Raw genomic sequence first — 20,686 nt, 5'->3', positions numbered from 1 at the left:
ACTACACCTAGTCATCAAGAATAGGCTGCAGACAACAAATGGTTAGGGCAAGAAAAAGCCAACTTTATATAATTGCTATTTTCGGCATTGTGACTTAATATCCGACTTTACCATTAAAGAGACTTTTACATTACAATTCCTCTGACACCAAACATGACATCTCAACCTGCTCCAAACCATAAGTTATCCATTATTAAATGTAATAAGGTAATCCAATATTATCCTAAGAGAGAGGTGGGCCTTGCAATAGTGAAAAACTAATTAGAGAGTTTTACAGTACCAGGATATGTAAATCCTAAAAGTATGTGTCTAACTTTTTAAATACAACACACCCTACCATATGGGCTGTTTAAGGTTTAAGGCCTATCCTAGTGGTGACCTATGCATTAAAAAGGAAGGTTTTGGCCTGCTAAAAGGTTTCTTTTGCCAGGTTGAAATGGAAGTTTAAAACTGCACACACAGGCTGCCATGGCAGGCCTGAGAGATTTTTTGAAAGGCTATTTAAGTGGGTGGCACAATCAGTGCTACAGGCTCACTAGAGGCATTTAATTTACAAATCCTGGGTACAAATAGTACTACGTTATTAGGGACTTATAAGTATATTAAATGTGCCAGTTGGGTGTAAGCCAATTTTACCATGTATAAAGGAGAGAGCACAATCACTTTAGCAATGGATACCAGTGGTTCAGAGTCGTAAAGACAACAGAAATGAATTCAGCAAAACAGGGGGGATGAAGGAAAAAGTGTGGGGTGACCATGCAGAGCGGGCCTGGCCCATCGCAGAGGAATCATACATGTTTCATCTATCATTTCCTATACCTTCTAGATCAATCATAAACTACGTCTATATTCCTCATGGGCAAAGAAAGTATCATATTTTCCACCCTGGATCACAGGATTCACAAAAATCAAGTTACTTGAAGGTGTGCAATGGTAGTGGCTGGATCAAATAGAAAATATTTAATAGATGTGATCTGTTTAGAGGTAAACTAGTAGATGCATCTGAAAATATCTAGGTTAAATGCAGAAAAGAAGATTCGTAGGTCAGTTCTTCCTCTGAACTGTCACCAACCAGAAAGGACCTTTCAAGGTCTTCCTCGCAGAGCGTTAATTCATTTTGTCTAGATGAATGGAATGACTCTGCCAACAGATTTAAAGTAGCCGATGATAGTGCAGCCACCGTGGTAGGGATCGGGGAGATAATGAAGGTAGAAGAGGAAGAAGAGGTAGGGCAAATGGAATCTGTTATTCTTTCAAACATGTTGTAGCTGGTCATCCAGTGGTGGCTCCTCCGCCATGGCGGAGGAGCTTCGCCCAACTGCCTGGCTCAGAGCCAGTCAATGAAAATTAAATTGATGGCATTGTTTTATTTTTAATCTGCCAGCTCTGAGCCAGCTTGCGAAGGGAGGAGGAGTACTATGTACACTTCTTAAGGGTGCATATGTGTTTGGCCAGCCATCCCCAGCCGTCCAAAACACACATGCACACTTAGGTTTCTCCAGCCCGGCTGCATTGAGCAGCCAGCCTGGAGAAACCCCACAGACTCCCTGGTCTGAGCAGGGCAGCTTTCCTGCCCTTTCAGACCAATCCCCGCACTGCTCTCCCATGAGAGCAGTGCGAGGATTGCAAGGAGTCCGTGACGTGGCCCCAGTGCTTGCTGGGACCAGGAAGGACAATGCCGAGTGCGACGCGGAAGGCAGCTCCAGTTTTTCTTTTTAATTTATTTTTTGTTATAACTCCCCGACCGTGCGACCCCTCCACCCACCCCACCACCTCTTTATTGTGGCAGCCATGAATGTGGTCATCACCTGCTCAGGTTAGGCCCATTCCCATAATCCCATCACTCTTATTATCCGATTTTTCCTGCATACAGTCAAACCTCACCCTGCGCTTCCCTTTCTTGTAGATTCATCTCTGCTTTTCCTTTTTTCCTTTTGATGATGTTATTGTTAGTTAACCCACTTGCAGTAGATTCATTCTTAGAAGAAAATATAGGACACAACTCTACCACTGTAGAGTCAGATAAGGTAGTACTTGAGGATCTCTGCAGGAGGTGCCCAACTCATCTTTTACTGTAGAATTCCCTTCCTGCTCTTTAAATAGTTGTTTCAGTGAGTAGACTGAATCAATCATGTTCTTACTCATTTTGATCCCCTTAGAGCCTTGAGGAAGTCACGGATGTGATGAAACACGTGTTGGCTGTTCTCGTGTTCGGTTACAAGGACAGACTCACGTTACTACTATTCAAGGAATGTTATTCCACCATTACTTGTTTGAATTTGTAGTGTACTCAGTCCTGTTAAATACTGTCATTGAAATGCTTTTAGCTGAATTGGAAAAACATTTGTATGAAATAAATCAAGAAATATTTATATGTACAAATCTTTTCATGTAATAAAGCAGACTTCTATTTCATTAATGCTGCCTTATTAAGGCTATATATTTGCAACTCAAATATTAGGAGTGCCGGGGTATATTTTGTTGTATACTGCTCTTTAAATACTTGTTCAGTGAGTAGACTGCATCACTCATGTTCTTACTCATTTTGATCCCCTTAGATTTCCTGCATTTTTTTCTCTCTGTAATAGAGCTTTTAAGTCTAAGGGCCCGATTCCGATGCGGTTAGGAAGGCCACCTAAAGGCATTTGCTCACCTGAATCATATCGGGAACGTGTCTTTCCAACCGAATCTGAAAGGTTTCCGACTGACCGAGTACAATGTGAGTTAAGCGTTAGTAATATCCCAATCAGAATCCGGCGGCATTCGGAATGACCAAGCTGTACGGAGCAGAATCTTTACGAGCTGCATTTCCGAATGACCGATTACGATGCTGGATTCAGACAGCCTTTCCGAATCGTGCCGTCCGGCTCGAATCAGCAGTCAGATTGAGACTTTGGGGGCCCATAACGGGCCCCCCTGCACCCGGAGCCTTCCCAGTCAGGCTGTGGGGGTACCCATGGGTCCCCCCTTACCAGCCATGCACTGTGCGGCAGGCACCAGGTGGTGCCTGCCACAGGGTATAACGGAGGGCATTAGTATTGATTCTTTAATGCCCAGCTGGATCAATTAACATGCATAGATTAGAAATAAATTCTTAAAGATATCTTTGTCACTCTAATCCCGACTATTGCTTGTAAGGAAAGATGCTTTACTTGATTTGCCACTCCGATTTATTTGCGCACATTGTCAAGAAATAAACCATTATGGTTCCTTGTAAAGTTAAGCACAGGGCAGAGTAGGGGCCTGTTTCAAAGCCTGTTTTGAAATACTAATGTTGCTGAGCACCTACCGTACAATAGCCCTGGTGCACACACGTACACAATGACAGATGCTCTCTCTCTCTCTCTCTCTCTCTCTCTCTCTCTCTCTCTCAAACACACACACACACACACACACACAGCACAACAGCACACTCCCTCTATTTCTCCTCTCATTTTTTTCTCTTTATTACACTCCTATGACAGACAGTCCATTAGTGATTTGTAAATAGGGCAGCACCATTCTCACTTTGTTTACTGAACACTAATGGGCTGTCAAAAACAGTCCTGATCCCCTATATCAGTGCCGGTGAGGTTCACCGGCATGCAACAGCCTAAATCAACCACTACAAATAAGAATGCAAGCACCATGGGTAGCTAGATCCTGGGTAGCCTTCTTAATAAATGGTATCTCTTCCACCGTGGCTACTGTATTCAAGGGTTTTAGCAATACATCATTCGACCTCTTACCTTCATCAACATAGTATCGAATTTTGTTTTGAAATTATTTGATTTATAAGTACCTCTCAGAAGATGCATATGATTATTCTCTCATGTAACTCTAACAGCTGACCATTTCCCCACTAGGTGATTTTGTCAAGGTGGTGGGCTGGTCCCATCAATCTGTATTGCCTTTAGTTATGATTCCTTCATAGTCTCCTTGTTGATCGTTTTTAAAGGTGTTTCCCATCCATGTTTAATATAGACTCCTAATAGTGCCCTGTTCCTAGATATTTCCAATAATAGCTCCAACCCCCCTACCCCGGCGACTCAGGAGTATGATCACCTGAAGACCTGACAGGTTATATTCCACCATTAAGGCATTATACCATGGGTGTTTTAGCTTGGAGTAAATCAACAATATCACTCCTTGACCATTTCCATGTACTTATGTTCATTTTCAGGGCATCCCATGCTACACATTTAGGAGGTTATTTTTTGGCACAAATGTGGCCCAAACTGTTATTATAATAGATAAGAATTAATGCATACAAAGAGGTTAGTGGGGAATTCAAGTAGTTATATCAGGAAAATATAAACTACAAATATAGATTGTTGATCTGATTTTTCTATATTTGGTTGTTCACACAAACAATCAATTCAATTTCATTCATCAATCCATCCATTTACATGTACAAATCAATAAACAGAGGCACTAAATCAGCCAACAAACTGTCACAGTTCAAAGGCTCAAAACAGTCATTTCGAGCCTTTGAGACCATACCCTCTTTATATCCATTTAACTTTTGTCAGTAGGAAAAACTGACTTCAGTGGGTGAGGGTGCAGGGCCATCTCCCAGTTTATCCAGTCTCTATTGTGTAAGAATTAATGTAGTTAACCTTATCTGCATTAGCGTCTTGTGACACCACTCATCACAACTATTATCTGATCTAATATTCCCATTGTTAATATATGACTACAGTGAAGGGCTGGAATTGTAATACTAGCCAATAGCATGAAGGACTGCCCATTATTCGTAACACATTGAACATTATTGTATCTGCCCAGAATTATTTCAGGTACGTAGTTTAACCTTGTATAAATCAATATCAACCGCACAGTAACTAGTCTAGCACTTTTCCCTTCTATGGATATTTTCCATAAGGTCACTTAATCATGGTCATAATCGGTGTTAAAACACACTAGTGTGAATAACTTTGGCATCGGGTATCTGGTATGTTTATACATCTGGCCAATGGTATATAGTGGAGAGTAACGTGAACACACAGTTTTTGCACTGGTCGGGACACATTAATGTCCCTTGCACACGTTTGCCTGGGCAACTCGCTGCAGTTACAAGTTGATGATAATGGCAGGTACAAAGCCCAGGGCAATTTCATTTTCAACTAATCTCTTAATGGGAAGGAATTTTCAAGAAGGCACAAATTATATGGCCACAAATGTTAACATTTAGACACCTGTCTAAATTAGCCCATTAATACATTTTTCCAAAATGACAATTAGTCTTCAATTCTGAACTGAACCCTGTAAATTCCTTTAGGAAATCCTTCTTCCATTTGTCTTTCTGTAGTAATCTCTCTTTCAGTCTGTCTGGAACCTGTGAGGTCACATTCTTTCCCAAACCTTTTTATTCATCATCTTAATGATGCCCAGTTATTTTCTCCTCTTAACATCACTCTCTAGTTCAGCCTGTTAATATACTGTCATTTCTTGTACACGCCAATATGTGTCAGTGCCATTCCTTTCGCTTTTAACTTCCTCTGATCATATCTGTGTGGAGTGTTGAAGAATTGCACTTCCCTAGGGACCAGATGTGGAATATGCCTCTTTTTTAACACCATTAGACTGTGTTCTCCTCAAGGAAGGATGCACTTAGAAATTTCCTTAGTTTTTAATATTATGATCAAGTAATTCCCAACCACCATTTGAGGGTACTCCTGAATGCAACATTATCAATTAATAGACCTGACTATGATTCATATCAATCCCACGTCTGAAGTTATTGCCAGACTGGGCAAGTTCAGTAGATCATCAAATGTTTCCATCCCACCCATTCAAAGTAGATTCTGTATCATTTATTATGGCTAGAAATCTCATGATTGAAAAATAAAAAAATACACAACTCTTCACAATCTGCTCAACACTTTGATCTAGTAAAATACCTAACAGTTGGGGGTTTGGCTTATAGTGATCTTGACCAATAAGGGTTCTCCTAAACCTTCGACCAAAGTGCTGAAGACATCTAAAACAAAAACAACATTGTGAAAAAAAAACACATCAAAGCCATACACAGCAAAACCAATAAAAACAAGAAGATCACCATATAGCCCTGCTTTCATGCAGAGCTAAATAAAAGAGACTAAGAGCAAGATACATAAAGTTAAAAACCTTATTGGAGTAAGACTCAATAAAGCAATTAGTTGGGTAAATAAGCAAGATCTAGCCAAACACAAAGTAATGTTCAAAGTACAAGAATATTTAAGACCTTTCATAGGGAAGAAAATCTCTAGAATCTGAGCAGTTCTGAACTGAATTATGTATGTCCCACTGAGAAAAAATAACCCAAAAGAATTGTGGATCCTTTGAGGGAAAAGACTGAGTATGTGCAGGCACTCCAATAGTGGAAAAAGAATGGACAGATTATCCCTCCAATTTATGTAAGCTAGTAACCACTGTGTAAGTTTATCATCATGTGGGACAACTAAATAAAACCAAACAGTAAGTTTTGATAAGTAGAAATTTAAATTGAACATAGACTCTAGTTCGATCGACAGAACAAATTAGCACAAAATCCTGCAGTAAAATAACTAAGGATCCGGGCGCAGATGGGTTTGGATTTCCTGCTTCCCTCCTACCACGACCTGTTTTGACTTGCTGAACCTTTTTCCAGCCTGTCATTCCTGTATTCCAAGGAGCAACCATCCCAATGTTGGGAAAGGGAGTATCATAATACTGACTCCAAAAAAGAAGGGATCATACAGACCCAAATAATTATAGAATGATAGCTCGTTTGGACTGCCATGATGTTCACCTAACATGAGAGCCCACCATAGTGAAGATGGAGACTGCAGCTATTTAAATACTTTGTATGGCTCTAACGTGCCTTGGTGTGGCATTTAGGTAGTTTTCTGCATTCGCGAAGACAGTCTACTTTGGCAAACACGCATCTCCATGCTACTCATTCAAGTTGGCACTGCAGACTTAACATTTATTCACCCCAAAATAACTGTACTTTGTAAATAAGCAGCTATTCAATTTGATTGATTTTAGTGGTTACATTCTGGTTCATAGCACAGTAAAATGAATATGCAGTATACTCACCTACATACTTATACATTATTCCCTTCACTGTCAAGGTTGGGAACGTCACACCCCGGACTATCAAAAGGTGCTGTGCTTCCTCCGAAATGGCAGATTGCATGCTAATCAAGTGCTAAGTAACAATAATATTAATAACAAACTCATATAGATTATCGACTTTCTTACAGAAATGACTATCTTTCGATTCTACAGTTCTTGCTAAATTATTTCCTTTAGAGGTAACATTTTCACCTTTTTAAACTGCCTCAACAGAGTGCAATAAAGCTCTATTTAAGTTATCCTTTCCCCCAAACATATTGACTCACATACATACCTCCAATATTATGATTTAGCAGTGTTTTGACGCTGGGATTCAATCTGCTTTAATGAAACTCTTATTTGGGGCTGTGCAAAATTTGTGCAAATTGCTTTTATGTAATTACGTGAAATTTCAGAAGGATTATATATAATTATGTGTGATTATGCAAGATGCGAATCGCACATTTGCTGCTAAATGTTAACTCAAAATGTGTCCTCATGTCAATTTGTTATACATATTGTGCTAAAAAGTTGAAGTAAAAAAAAGCATCCTGTAGTATCCAGATACACTCCTACACACGGGGTAAATCTTTAGTAGTACAACAGGGTCCAGGTGAACCGATCAACTGACTTTACATTCAAGTGACAACTCATGAATTCCAAAGCAGAATGAACACACAACCAATCATATATTAGTGGAACCTATACATCGTTGTAGTGCATCATTCATACATAGAAAGGCAAGACAGAGAGACCCTGCAAGATGACAACATGCAGGATGCCACACATCCCGAACAATAGTCACTCATGTTCTGTTTTTCTGTGCATTCACAGCATTATTATTATTTGCCCTATGCAAAATGGCGCAGTGGAGTCATTTGGGAAATTTTGCATAACAAGTGTAACTCAAAATTACACAAATTACATTGGCACAATTTAAATTTCGCCCAAGCCAACTCTTATTCTCGTGTGCTGGATTGATTTGCTTATTATTTGTTTTGGGTATTTGGTGTACTATAAACCTTACAGATACAGACACATTCCTCCAATTCTATGGATGACCATACTTCTTACTGTACCTCAAACAATGATATAAGCTTGAGTGAGTTCAGGATTGTCAGTGACTCTGAACTCAACACAATTCTAGATAACAGAAAACCAGCTTCTCCCTTCACAGATCTGAACCCATCCACTTTAACAAGAATGGTCAGCATCCACATTGCTCCATACTAAACCCACTTAATCAACTAATCCATGGTGAAGTTCCAGAGTGTCTGAAAACAGGATAGGTTACCAATGTTTGAAAAAAACTGATCCTGATCCAGGAGACCTGAACAACTTCTGCCCAATCACCACATTGCGTTTATCTGGCAAACTTCCTTGAAAGTAGTGTCTCTACCTATCTGGAGCAATTCATAGAAGACCACAAACCTACTCTATGACTATGAATCAGGATTTAGACCTGGCGAGTAGAACAGAAAAGCCATGGTACAGATTCTGAACAACACTGTCTGTCTCCTTGGTAAAGGAGACTTCTGCCTACTAGTATTCCTGGACTTCCTGGTCAGTCACAATGTCCTGCTTCACACACTTAAATAAATAATTGGAATAAGCAAAACAGTCTTAAACTGGTTCTACTCCTATCTTGATTACCACTCTCATCAAATGAATTGACCTGCTCCCTATCTGATCCTATTCCTGTATTGCACAAGGTCCCACAATGATCCACACTATCTTCAACCGCCTTCAACCTATACCTTCAATCATTGACAACAATTCTAAAAAACTCCAATCTCTTCTACCATATTTAAGCTGATGATATACAACCATAACTGAAAGCATAATCTCTACAACTGGATCATATCGTAAAAGACATTCAATCCTGGTTATATTTCGACCACTTGAATCTAAACACTCTGAAGACAAAATTCTTCCTCATCGCGCTCCCCTTCCCCCACACAACTTGACTCAGGTTCAGATTGGCTTGACTCTCTCAATGTTCTGAATTGTAAACCAGAAACCATTGACTGCACCAAATCAAAAGAAATCACCCTTCATAGGAATCTGAATCTTTAATACCACGCCTTAGGTTCGGCTGTCTCGGATCGGGAGCAGATCCTTTCAAATGGCAGCCTCTCGGTTATGGAACACTCTACCTCTCGGTCTCAGACAGGTGCATGACCTCCTCACGTTTAGGCGGAAATTAAAGACCTGGCTCTTTCAACCGTAAGTTTTTGGCCAGCTATACGCACGTCGGTGTTTTTCTTTTTGTTAGCTGTAATGAGGTCTCTTGCTTCAGCGCCGGGACACTCCTGGGAGTAGCCGTGCGCTTAATAAGTGCCATATAACATAACATAACATAAACACCTCTAATAGAAATGTTCAATACCATCTCAAACTTCTCAAAAACCATCAAACCTTTAGTTCTACAACCAGACTTTAAATAGTCGTCTCTAGATCAGACTATGCAAAGACGTTACAGGAATCCCCAAAATTCATCTAGTGCCTATGAAAGCCACACTGAATGCAGTAGTTCAATTGGTGGCACGAAGAAAGTGTTTTCTTATCACGCAGGTTCTGATCAGCCTCAAATAACTCCCAATAGAAGCAAGAAGCTTCTTCAAATTAGCCTGTATCATACACAAAGCCCTGCACTGTCGCACACCGAAATATCTAGCACAAAATGAGCCCTATATGGGGGCAGCCATTGTCTTGTAAGTGCTGAATCACTTCTCTTGGAACTACGAAGATTAAAAAAACAAAGAACTATCTCCTGTGCCTTCTTGGAAAAATGGTCCCAAAGTCTGGAACTCAATCCCTCCCCTAAAATACGCACTGATCCCATGTTCGAAACATTCAAGAAATTCTTAAAACATCTGTTAATTGAAACAATAGCTACTAAATTAATCCTCCCTTAAATACTTTTTGTTTAAGTTTTAATGATTCAGCGTTATTTGTTTTCAGTTTGCTGTTCACTGACCAATTTTGCTCGCTTGTTACGACCTTGCCGTTACTATATCTCCTATTGTTCATTGACAAAGCACTTTGAAACTTTTGGGCCTTGTTCACACTATATAGAACTACACATTATTGGCCACTACATGACACAGAATGGATGCTAGCACTTGAATCCCCTCATACTATCTACAGAAATGCACGATTTAGGAACATACAGTTTATGATTCTTCATAGGGCTTATGTCACACCTTCTTGAATAAATTGTATGTGCTCATCAGCTGAACGTGCCTGCCCTAAAAGCTGAGTGCTGTTGGCTGACCGTAGGCACATGCTTTGGGCATGCCCGGATAGTGCCAGAATCTGGAAATCAGTACACGTCCTATTAGCTACCGTTACAGAGCTAACAACACTCAACTCATGGGAAGCTACAGTGCTGGGTATTTTTTCCTATGCGTTGGCGTGCACAACAGCCCCCAACCTTTCTCCAATGATGTCGAGCTATGCTTCGTTGGAGTGAAGCAGAAAGTACTACGCTGCATTGTGAGGAAGCCTGAAAAATAAGAAACCGTCTCATAGCAGCAGCCTGGCACACTATGCTAATACAATTCAGAGAGCATATAGCAGAGTACCCCTCACATCCGTCTACTGCTCCAGTGTCCTCCTCTGATAGAGAATAACAAGGCACATGGTTGATCTGGGCCAACATTAGGATCTGGCCTCACACTACTTACTCATGGCCCCCTAACTAGCACCCCCTCTATTCCCTCATTTGTCTATATATGTTGTTCGCTCGTATATTCCTCTTTCCTCCACCCCTTCCAAGATGGACTTCCCCAAGACAAACCCAACTAGTTAATACCAAATGTTATCTTTTTTTTTTAAGTTTAAAGATGCTCAATGAATCTCTCATTAATGTATGTGGTGCAAAAAAGCTTGTTGTATTATATTACTGCATTCAATATTTTTTTTAAAGCCTCATAAAAATAATTGAACCATAGAACTACAGCTTATTAAATACATATAAATACTGGCTCACAAAGTACTTTACTTGTGGGTACGGTAGGTCAGAGCAATATATTTGCATTGATATTTTACAAAAGTAATAAGCAAGATTATGGACTAGGTCATTTGTTTATATATGGACAGATGTGAGAAAACGGAGGTTTGCACCTGGGTAGACATAGCATATGCAGCAATGTATAGTCAGCCCTTAGTCGCCAAGAGTCAGGTGTAAGGACATGTTTGGCAGCAGTTGCCACCCAACAGTCGTTCAAGGTGCAGCACTATATGTGATGATCAATAAAGAAGAGCATTTTCAATAATTCTCCAAATATCATCAAAGAGGGCTTGAGATGCAGATTGGGGGTTCAGAACTTCAAGCATCTAAGCTGATGACAATGCTTGAATCAAGGTCTGGGATTTCTAGTCTCCTGTGATTTCAATCGAATCCAGATATTTGCCTATTTGCGTACTGGTCAATGGAGCTTTTGGTAATACCCAGTCCTATAGCAAGGCAAGGAGGATACTGGAGTATAACGGTTTCATAGGTCCGGCAGTTCAGTGTGTACTTAATTCAAGCCTCCAGTCACAGTCAGTGCAGGGACTGCAGTCAGGGTGGACTTTTGGAATGGGCCCGGGGTGCCTATCTTCAGAGGGGGCGCAAAGCTCTCTGCTTTGAAGTTCTCCAAACAGCAGCATCCCTTTCACTTGGCTCCAATGATTCAGACTAAACTGCTTTTAATATACATTTTATTTTATTTAACTTGTGCAGATGCTGTTTTGAATGCCCCTTTAACCTATTCGCTTTCTCTCCCATCTCCCTTTCACCAAGTGCCGCCACTCACCAACAACTGGATCCACCACACCAACATCTTGGCACAGCATGATGGCACTAAGCTTTGAGCGAATCAGAGTTGGGAGAGGTGTTGGGATGTTTGTGCTCAGAGGACAGTCACTGGTTTGATGTATTCATCCAGGGACTGACTTGTGAACACAAGATGAGCGCCATGATTCCGCATTTTATTCACCAGCAGAAGCGAGGGCGCCAAATTTCTTTCTGTCCAGGGCGCTATTTGAGCAAGGGCAGCTCTGACTACACCATTGTTGTTACATCGTTCAGTTCTGAATATAGTACAATTTGTAAAATGAGGAGTGTACATTTTGAGATCGCTGCATGTATTGCCTGTCCTCTATGTGTGACAGAATGTATTTAGGGGGTTTGAATGAATCATGAAGAAGAAAGTACTTTCTGAAGAGATCAGACTGACATTGGTGCATTACTATTTACTTGGAGTCACTGGCAGTGCCATCTAGTTCTGAAACATGGAAAGAAAGTTCTTCAGTCTGTAGACCTCACTCTCAGAAGAGACCTTTAGGTGTAGCAGGATAGTGTCAGCTTCCTGGCGTATGCAGATCCCATAGTAAGTGGCAAGAATCGACATTCATAATTGTCTCTATATATACATTAAAGTTAGTGGGGACAGGCTGCTAAATACCCGGGAAAGAGATTGTGTGGCAGCAACCTGAGCATATAGGGTGTGGATTGAAAGGAATTAGAAAAACCTTTTCTCCTAGACCTAAACAAGAAGAAAATATGGAGAAGGGATGACTGCACTAACGGACAGGTGTTATCAATGGATGTTCATATACAGTTGTAGCCGGTGCAGGTAAGAGTGGTCGGGAGGTGGGGTGGGGCGGGGTGGTGAGTCAACTGACGACGATGGAAAATAAAATTATCAAAAAACAAAACCACTTACCTTGCGCTCGCCGCATTGTGAGCACAAGTTAAGTGGTTTTCTTTTTTAAAAGTTGTATTCTCCCTCGGGTCGTCTGTTGACTCACACCCAGCCGCCCGCCCCGCCCCTTCCGCCCCCCTCCCGCTCCTACCTGCACCGGCAGGGACTGGCCATATAGGAATTAAGAATTGCAATATTGTCTTGTATGACCCAAGCTTTTGTGGGAATTTTATGGATTCCAGTTTCTTATTACAAGTTCATATATAACTATCTTGAGTGCCATTGCCGCTTATCGTCAAGATATTTTCAATCAAGAATGACACCTATTTTTGTCTCATAGGTTGCACCCATAAATCAGATTTTGTGCTTTGGGCTAATGGCTCTTTGGTCTCACCTGGTGTCAGGGTGTTTGTTGAAAATGGAAAACCACAGCTGCTGATCGAAGAACTGGAGGTAGTCGAAGACAAAGTATGGAGCTGGTTCCAGGCTGCCAAAATTCCATCTGGAGAAGGAAATACCACCACCATAATAACCATTGACCCATCACACCATTTTGTGAGTACAGACTGGCAGTCACAATTGGTATTTTATTTTTTCACTTTGCACTTTTGTAAAATGTAACACTTATAATGTTTTAATTTTATGCCTAGGTTTCAATCATTGTGAGGATTGTTCCAAGTCCTGATTGGTTTGTTGGTGTGAGTTCTCTTAATTTATGTGAAAACGGCAAATGGAGGACCAGAAAGCTGTTTGACCTCTTTCCATGGGATGCTGGGACAGACAGTGGGTTCACATTTTCATCCCCGAATTTTGAAACCCAACCTCAAGAGGCAGTTTCCCAGATCACAGCCATGACCCCTTCACACCCAGCTAACTCCTTCTATTATCCAAGGATTAAAAAGCTGCCTAGGTTAGGCTTCTTGGAATTCAGTCTTTTAGCTACAGAAACAAACAAAGCAACACAGAATGGAACAGAGAGTCCACCTGTAAACAGTGAACAAATACTTGAAGAATGCATTCTGGATGGAGACGCCACACATCATAAAAATGACACAGAATCAAGGCAACAAAAAGGAAATAACACCGAAGAAGAGTTTGACAGTTCAGAGAGTTCCACGCTAAAGCAACACTGTGGAAAAAGTACTACTCACTTAATTTATTGAGGTGCCACATTATACAATCATGTTATTAAAATATATGTTATTGCTCTGGTAAGATTTAGCTATGCAAATGCTATGTAATGTTTTATTAACTCACTCTGTTGAGTTCAAATGGTGTTAAAACTGAAATCTTTTGAAGTAGCAGAGAGCCTGGTTTGTCATACCTTGAAATCCAATGTGGTTTCTTGAGTTATGTCAATGTTGTTACAATTGTTGAATGTATTTATAGAATGAATGTTCCTGGAACAGGGATTGCACTGATCACCAATGGTCTGTTACAACATATGAAATACGTAAGGTTATTCAGCACACATTCTTGTGGCAATTAACCACTTTGGATGCATTAGTATTTATTAAGTGCCAGATGAGCTGAAGATTGGCGCCCTGGGCCTATTCCAAAAAGTCAGCCCTGGCTGCAGTTTCCTGTACTGACTGTGACTGGAGGCTTGGAGTATATGCACAATGAACTGCAGGACCGTTTTACTCAGTAACCTCCTTGATTTGCTATAGCAATAGGTATCCCCGAACGCCCTCATGGCCAGTTTGCAAATGCAGGAAATATCAAACGTAAATTGATATCTTAAGAGAGTAGAAATCCCTGACCTTGATTTAAGCATTACCAGATGAGGTGGAAATCAACGGAGTACAATACAAAGTAGGGGGTAAGGAATGATGGAGGTTTGTGTTCGAGTGGGGAAGAGGCTCAGTTGCAGTTGGGCTCTGGGGCTGGGATGGCTATGAGTTTCCTTATAATCAGTGGCCAGGGTGATCTGTGAACAGACGTGCTTCTCTCCAATACGCAGAAGCCAAGAATTGCACCAATAATGTGGTAGAACGAGCCTAAGTAGACACATTGGTCATTTCTTGGCACTTGTTGAGTCTGGCAATGTCATGCCTTTGAGTGTTTTGTTGGTCTCCTGAGATGATCAGTTTATGAGACAGATAGGTGGTGGGTTAAAAAACACAGAATGGGTTGAAGATTATGGAAGTTATGAGTGGTAGTTAGTGAAATGTCTTCGAGCACAGTGTCAGGTGGTTACATTTCTTTTGGCCTTTCAAGAGTCAGATGGTGGCATGCAGGACACTCATTATTGAAGAAAGGGGAATATCACTGCCGTCAGAACACTTGAAAAACGAAGTGCCTGGTGGATTATTCTCAGGTCAAAAACCACTAACTGCAATAAGTGTAATGTTGTTGGGCCTGAGAATATTTTTGCACTGAGACAAATGTACAAATCTATCACATCTCAAAAATTATAGTTCAGTAGAATTCGCAGAATCTGGTTCCTTTAACAGCAATGAGATATGATTTAGTTTGTAAATCCTACAACTATGTCAGCAAATGAATGGATGAAGGCATGAGAAGGATAGCAGACCTACATTCCTGCATTCCAAATTGTAAAAGGCACAGGAGCTGTAATCAACCCGGCAAGCAGTGGCAAATTCTTTAGGTCTAGCCCTGGGAAGCTGGTGAGATTACTATAGATAAAAAAACACTTATTTGAAGTATGTGCTAGAAAATAAATAGAAGCAAGTAAACAGAAGTAAAAAGAAAAAAGATCCTGCTGTCTAAATGTTGTGACCAGATGCTTTATTTCAACAAATGTAAAGTAAAAAACAAATTAACCAGTGCATATAACTTTAATAGAACAGTGTGGGTGCTTCCTAGCAAACAGGTGAATTTAGAACAGGTTTTTCCATAAATTAGTGTAAACACCATTTGCTCCTACCTTTCAATTCCGTGTAGGGCACGAAATGACCATCTACAAAGTCAAAAACCCCTTAAACCTGTTTTTTCTTGCTTTGATAGACAACTCTGGACGACTCTAATGGGACTAATTCCATTAGGCACCAACTCTCATCTCTCCTTGAACAATGCACTAAAGGGCTAGGTGTTCTGAAACCTTCAACTGTAGATTCAGTGATCTCCTTCATCTTCTTTACTCTACAACACCTTTCTCATGTTTGCCCATTGCTCTTACTTGTTATTGTTATCTTTATGTAAGTAGCTGCCTAAATAAAACATGGATAGATACAAATTAAATAAATGCTTAAACAAACCTTTAATGAACTGGACACTGTAAAAACTAAAGGGCCTATTTAAAGTTTGGAAGTCAGGGTATCAGTGACAAATGCGATGGAGTACCTTGTCCTCCAAACTCTTAGCCACCCTGCCTCATTTAGTGACAGGCGGGCCATAACTATTGGCTCAGTCAACTGAAAGCTTACTACAATGGCCCAAAAGGGTTGGACCATAGGAGTAAAACCACAACACACCACCAGCAAAAAAAATAACATTGACTCCCACTCCCAAGGAGAAAACTCCCAGGTGTGGGGGTCATTTCTTTTTCAGAAACAAACTCCTACTTTGAGAGTTTGTCTCTAAAAAAGTTTAGTGAACAGCCATCAAAACAAACAGTGGCCATCCACCAAACATTTAGCACCTTGAAGTGAACCGCTGTGATGGTGGTTCCTTTCAAGGGTCACAGATGACACTGGACCGACAGTTACCTCTAATTTTGTCAGATGGATCACCATCAGGATGGCGGAGGAAATGTGCTCCGACATCCTGGTGGACTATATTCCATCCATCATATTATAAATTAGGCCCTCATGTGAATACCCTGCGGGGCGCAGCCCGTCAAAATGAAATATGTGAATGTTGTGGGCATCGATTACCTCCCTGCGGTATGCATAGTGTGGATTTGAGAAAGATATGGGCAAGTGAACGAATGTTGGTGATCTTATGTGGTGGAATCTGTAGACATAATCATTAAGCTAAGTTTGATAAGATATTGAAGTAATCCTGTAAAGAAACAGCTCACTGAGCACTAAGAATTGTCTCTGAAAAACAATGTAATTTCTTCCTGTGAGGAGGAAAGGGCCATATATTATCAGTGTTGGGCAGCATTAGAAAACATTCAAAATAATTATTGCACTATGGGGACAAATACATTGGCAATATCATTAGTTAAGAGGGAAAAATATGCTAATTTCTGAGAACCGGATGGTACCTGACTGCCAGGGGCTATTTATAAGTTAAATGAGTGTTTTCACAAGAATCATAACAACAATTTAACATGAACAACATCTGTGCCAGCAGAGATCCTATATCAGTTCCCCATGTGGTATGGCATATTTCGGGTACAAGAGGTTAGTCTGAGTTTCCACTACGTGATCGCACTGTGCAAGCAGCTTTAGGCTTAACAGCTATCACCAGAGACGATCCCTTACAATTTGTGAGCTATATTCATTTTACTTTTTTAAATACTTACAAATAGTTGTGTCTTCTTTTGATAACTTTTTGCACATCTTACTAGGTCATTTAAACCAGATCATAAGTGCTAGAAGAGGAGCAAATGGTACCTGCAGTTTTTTGTGTGCAGTTGTGCTCATTAGGACATGAGCATACATTTTCATTTTTTTTAGTCTGCATGGGCAGTTAGGCAACTACCTCAAGTTTACAACTGATGGTAATTGCCATGCAAACATGTATGCGGTTAATAATAGCATGCTTGCCCAATATTAATCTCAACTGTCATTTGACATAAAATTGTGATCATCATAGATTGAAGAGAGCCCATAACAAAACAATTCAAAACTTTATCCTGAAGCCCTGGCTGGTACTCAGCATCTTCCAGGCAAGCATCTTCAGCCTAGAAACTTCGTAGTCCGCCGTGTTTTTCGTCTAGGATTAAATAAACTTATTATTTGTCTGAGCAAAAACTGTTGGAATTCTTGCACCCACAGGCACAGATACTGCTATGTACATGTGGAGGTAGGCTGGTCAGTGGCTACCCAGAGGGATACATGATGATGGCCAATCCCCAATGCAGCCGGAAATGGCCCGTCACTTCTCAGACACCTTGCAGCAACATGGCAGCATCCTGAGAGGGTCACTGGCCCGAGAAGATAAAAGACCACATGGCTAATCTCAAAGAGTCTCTTGAGAAAGCCACAGACCCATGTAAGCAGGCTATTTGCTTTATCCCACTCAAAATAATTGCTGGATCCACTGATTCGGTCCTTATTGGTGCTGGAAGTTCCATGAAATAGCCTTTGCATTTCTGTAGTCAAGCACACACCCTGGATAATCAGTGTGATGTCAAGGGCACCCTCTGATCAAAGAAACCAATTAAAACTCAGAGCCTGTCCTATTTTTATATGCATTGCAGTGACAGGTTTATGAAACAAGGTATACTTGAGGCTTATCCCTGGCTCAATCGAGCTCTTATAACCACCACAGCCCGCATTTCATAAATACCCAACGGTCCAAATTCTAATCTGAGTGCCTGTATTGGAATAGCTGGCCTCACTGTGCAATAACTGTGAATAATCTACACCTCCACCTTATCCCAAAAAAGATAGAAGCCTCTGGGATAGATATTCAGCTCAATAAAGAAGGGGTGGAACTTTTGTCTTAGAAACATTCAGTATAAGGAGGAAATAACTAGTACCCCACATGTCTGTAAAGTGATTGAACAACACCTCTGCATTCCTTCATCTTGGATATTAGGTATTTTATGTGTGGACTGTCATGTAAGTTGTGTGAGAGAATCATTCCCAAGTAGAGATATGTTGTGTCTTGTACAGTTTTTCTTCCCCAAAGGCCAGTTATAGGAAAAAAGATTATATCCATCATTAATAAAGAATTAAGAGTTTGGTGGACAAGGTACTCCACCATAAATGTGACTGAGTACCCTGCCTGCCAAAATCATGGTCATTCGGCTCCTTTCTGAATTGGCGGACAGTCAGTTTTTCGATGGCAGTGCCACCATTGGATCCATCATCCGAAAGCTTACTCCGAAGGACCAACAGAGTATGGACCATCAGAATAAGAACATCATACCACCCACCCTATTAACAGCAGATGGCCTGATATCTTTTTCTCAGTCCGTCAGCCCCAGGAAAAACCTGGCGGTCTCAGAAAGATAAAAAATAAAGACCTCACACCCTGAGAGAAAACTCATTATTTGTTCAATTTTTCAGTAACAATCTTTTTTTTTTTTTTTAACACCTTTATTGAAGGGTTGTACGGTACAGTGTGATAAAAACCATCCTATCATATTATACATCGGAACACATGCATAGAACACCTTCCCGTACCAGCATAAACATGGTTATAACTTCCCCCCCCAATAATGTCGATGCAGGCAAGAATCTCATTATGTAGTCCGATATTTGGCAGTCCAGCATATCAACATATGATGCAGTCCACTGTTTACCACAGAATGAACGAGTGCTAAACGTTATGCTATACACAGGTATCCCAGGCATTACAACTCCCCAGTCATACCGCCTCAACTCCACCCCTGACATACATGTTAGGAGGGTTCAAACCTCATTTCCAGTGTCTCCACCCCGGCCCCACAAAGAACTCCCACTCAATTTCCCTCCCGCAAGGTATAGGACCGGGATGTAGACATCGCCTCATTGCCAGTCTCCAGAGCATCCGCACCTTCTACCTCGCTGCCCCCTGCCGCCTGTTCAAGCAGATATGAAGTTAATGGGCCCTAAATGTCTTTCGGACGCGACCTAATGGGTAAAAGTTCTGCGTAGCCGTGCATGTTTTCTTGCCAAGTAGTCATTGAATGAATCCACTCTTTAAACTTGGGAGCACGGCCTCTCCCCCATCGACATGCCACATGCTCTTTTGCTAACAGCAGTCCCATTGCTAGGAATTTTTTGTATCTTGTGATAACCGTTTGTGTCAGTCCCAGGAGGGCTAGGAGTGGGCATGGTAGCACTCGAACACCTATCATGGTCGAGATGCCATCGAACACTTGCGTCCAGTATTCCACCACCGGAGGGCAGCCCCAGGACAGGTGAAAGAAATCTGCCCCTTCCTGCCTACAGCGCACACAAAAATCATTCTCCCTGAGTTTGAACCTGTAAAGTTGAGCAGGAGAATAATATAATCGATGCAAACATTTTAAGTGTATAAGTCGTAGTCTACTGTTGCCTGCATAGGCCTCTGTCTGTGTTCAGCTAAGTTCCCACTATTTCTCTGTCAATGGGATAACCAAATCTCTATGCCACTCAGTTTGGGCTCGAATAGAGTAGGTTAGCTTTGCTTGTTGCGTGTGTTTATATAGGAGAGATATAGCGTGCTGGGGGAGTGTGCTATCTGTAAGAATGCATGAAAAGGAGCTAATGTAATGGGCTCTGCGGGAAAATCCGGGGTCACCGCCTTAACACTTTGGCGGAGCCGCGTATACAGAAATGTATCCATAACAGAGGGCGTGCATGTTCCAAAGAACTGCTCCTTTTAGCGGAACTGCCCGCTATATAATGGTCACCTCACGTGGAGTACTTGAGGCTAGCAAGCAGCTTACGACATATTCCCTAATCCGTGACTCGCAACAAGGGATTTCGCAACAGGGGCATTTTGGGAGAATATAACATAGGATTCCCCAACTTGCGAGCTATTCGATGCCAGGCCAGTATAGTACAGTCCGAGCTCGTTCCCTAACTGCTGTAAAAAGGTAACCTGACGGAGGGGTTGGGGCCATATATCCATCTTCTACCGCCAGATGGGCCATGAAAGGCGGCGGATGGAACCAATAAGTTGCGAAATGGGCCTGTGCACAGTAGTAATAAAATTCAAAATCTCGAACCTCAAACCCCCCCTGGTGATAGGGCAGCATGAGCGTGGTTAGGTTAAGGCGCGCCTGTTTCCCTCCCCATATAAGTCTCGTGAGTTGCGCCCTAAGTGTACTAAAAAAGAAGGTCTCTTTTCAGAAACAAACTTTCACAATCAAAAATGTAGTCACT

General features: G+C 41.2%; 1 protein-coding gene across 2 annotated transcripts in view; it reads left to right on the top strand.

Moving 5' to 3' along the window:
* Positions 1-20,686, top strand: part of LOC146867563 (spondin-1-like) — a 68,038-nt gene that overhangs the window by 26,096 nt on the left and 21,256 nt on the right. The window contains exons 2-3 of one of the 2 annotated variants that reach the window (XR_014961788.1): positions 13,093-13,307; positions 13,403-13,916. Coding sequence is in view for 1 of the 2 variants with exons in the window: in XM_085606317.1 (XP_085462443.1) it covers positions 13,093-13,307; positions 13,403-13,892 (705 nt within the window). In the remaining variant the exon portion in view is untranslated. The remainder of the gene's footprint in view (positions 1-13,092; positions 13,308-13,402; positions 13,917-20,686) is intronic. The other variant, XM_085606317.1, reaches the window with a different exon arrangement.

The sequence above is a fragment of the Triturus cristatus genome, chromosome 1_2 (genome assembly GCF_964204655.1).
Source record: "Triturus cristatus chromosome 1_2, aTriCri1.1, whole genome shotgun sequence".
Lineage (NCBI taxonomy): Eukaryota > Metazoa > Chordata > Amphibia > Caudata > Salamandridae > Triturus > Triturus cristatus.
This window is presented reverse-complemented; position numbering and strand designations above follow the sequence as displayed.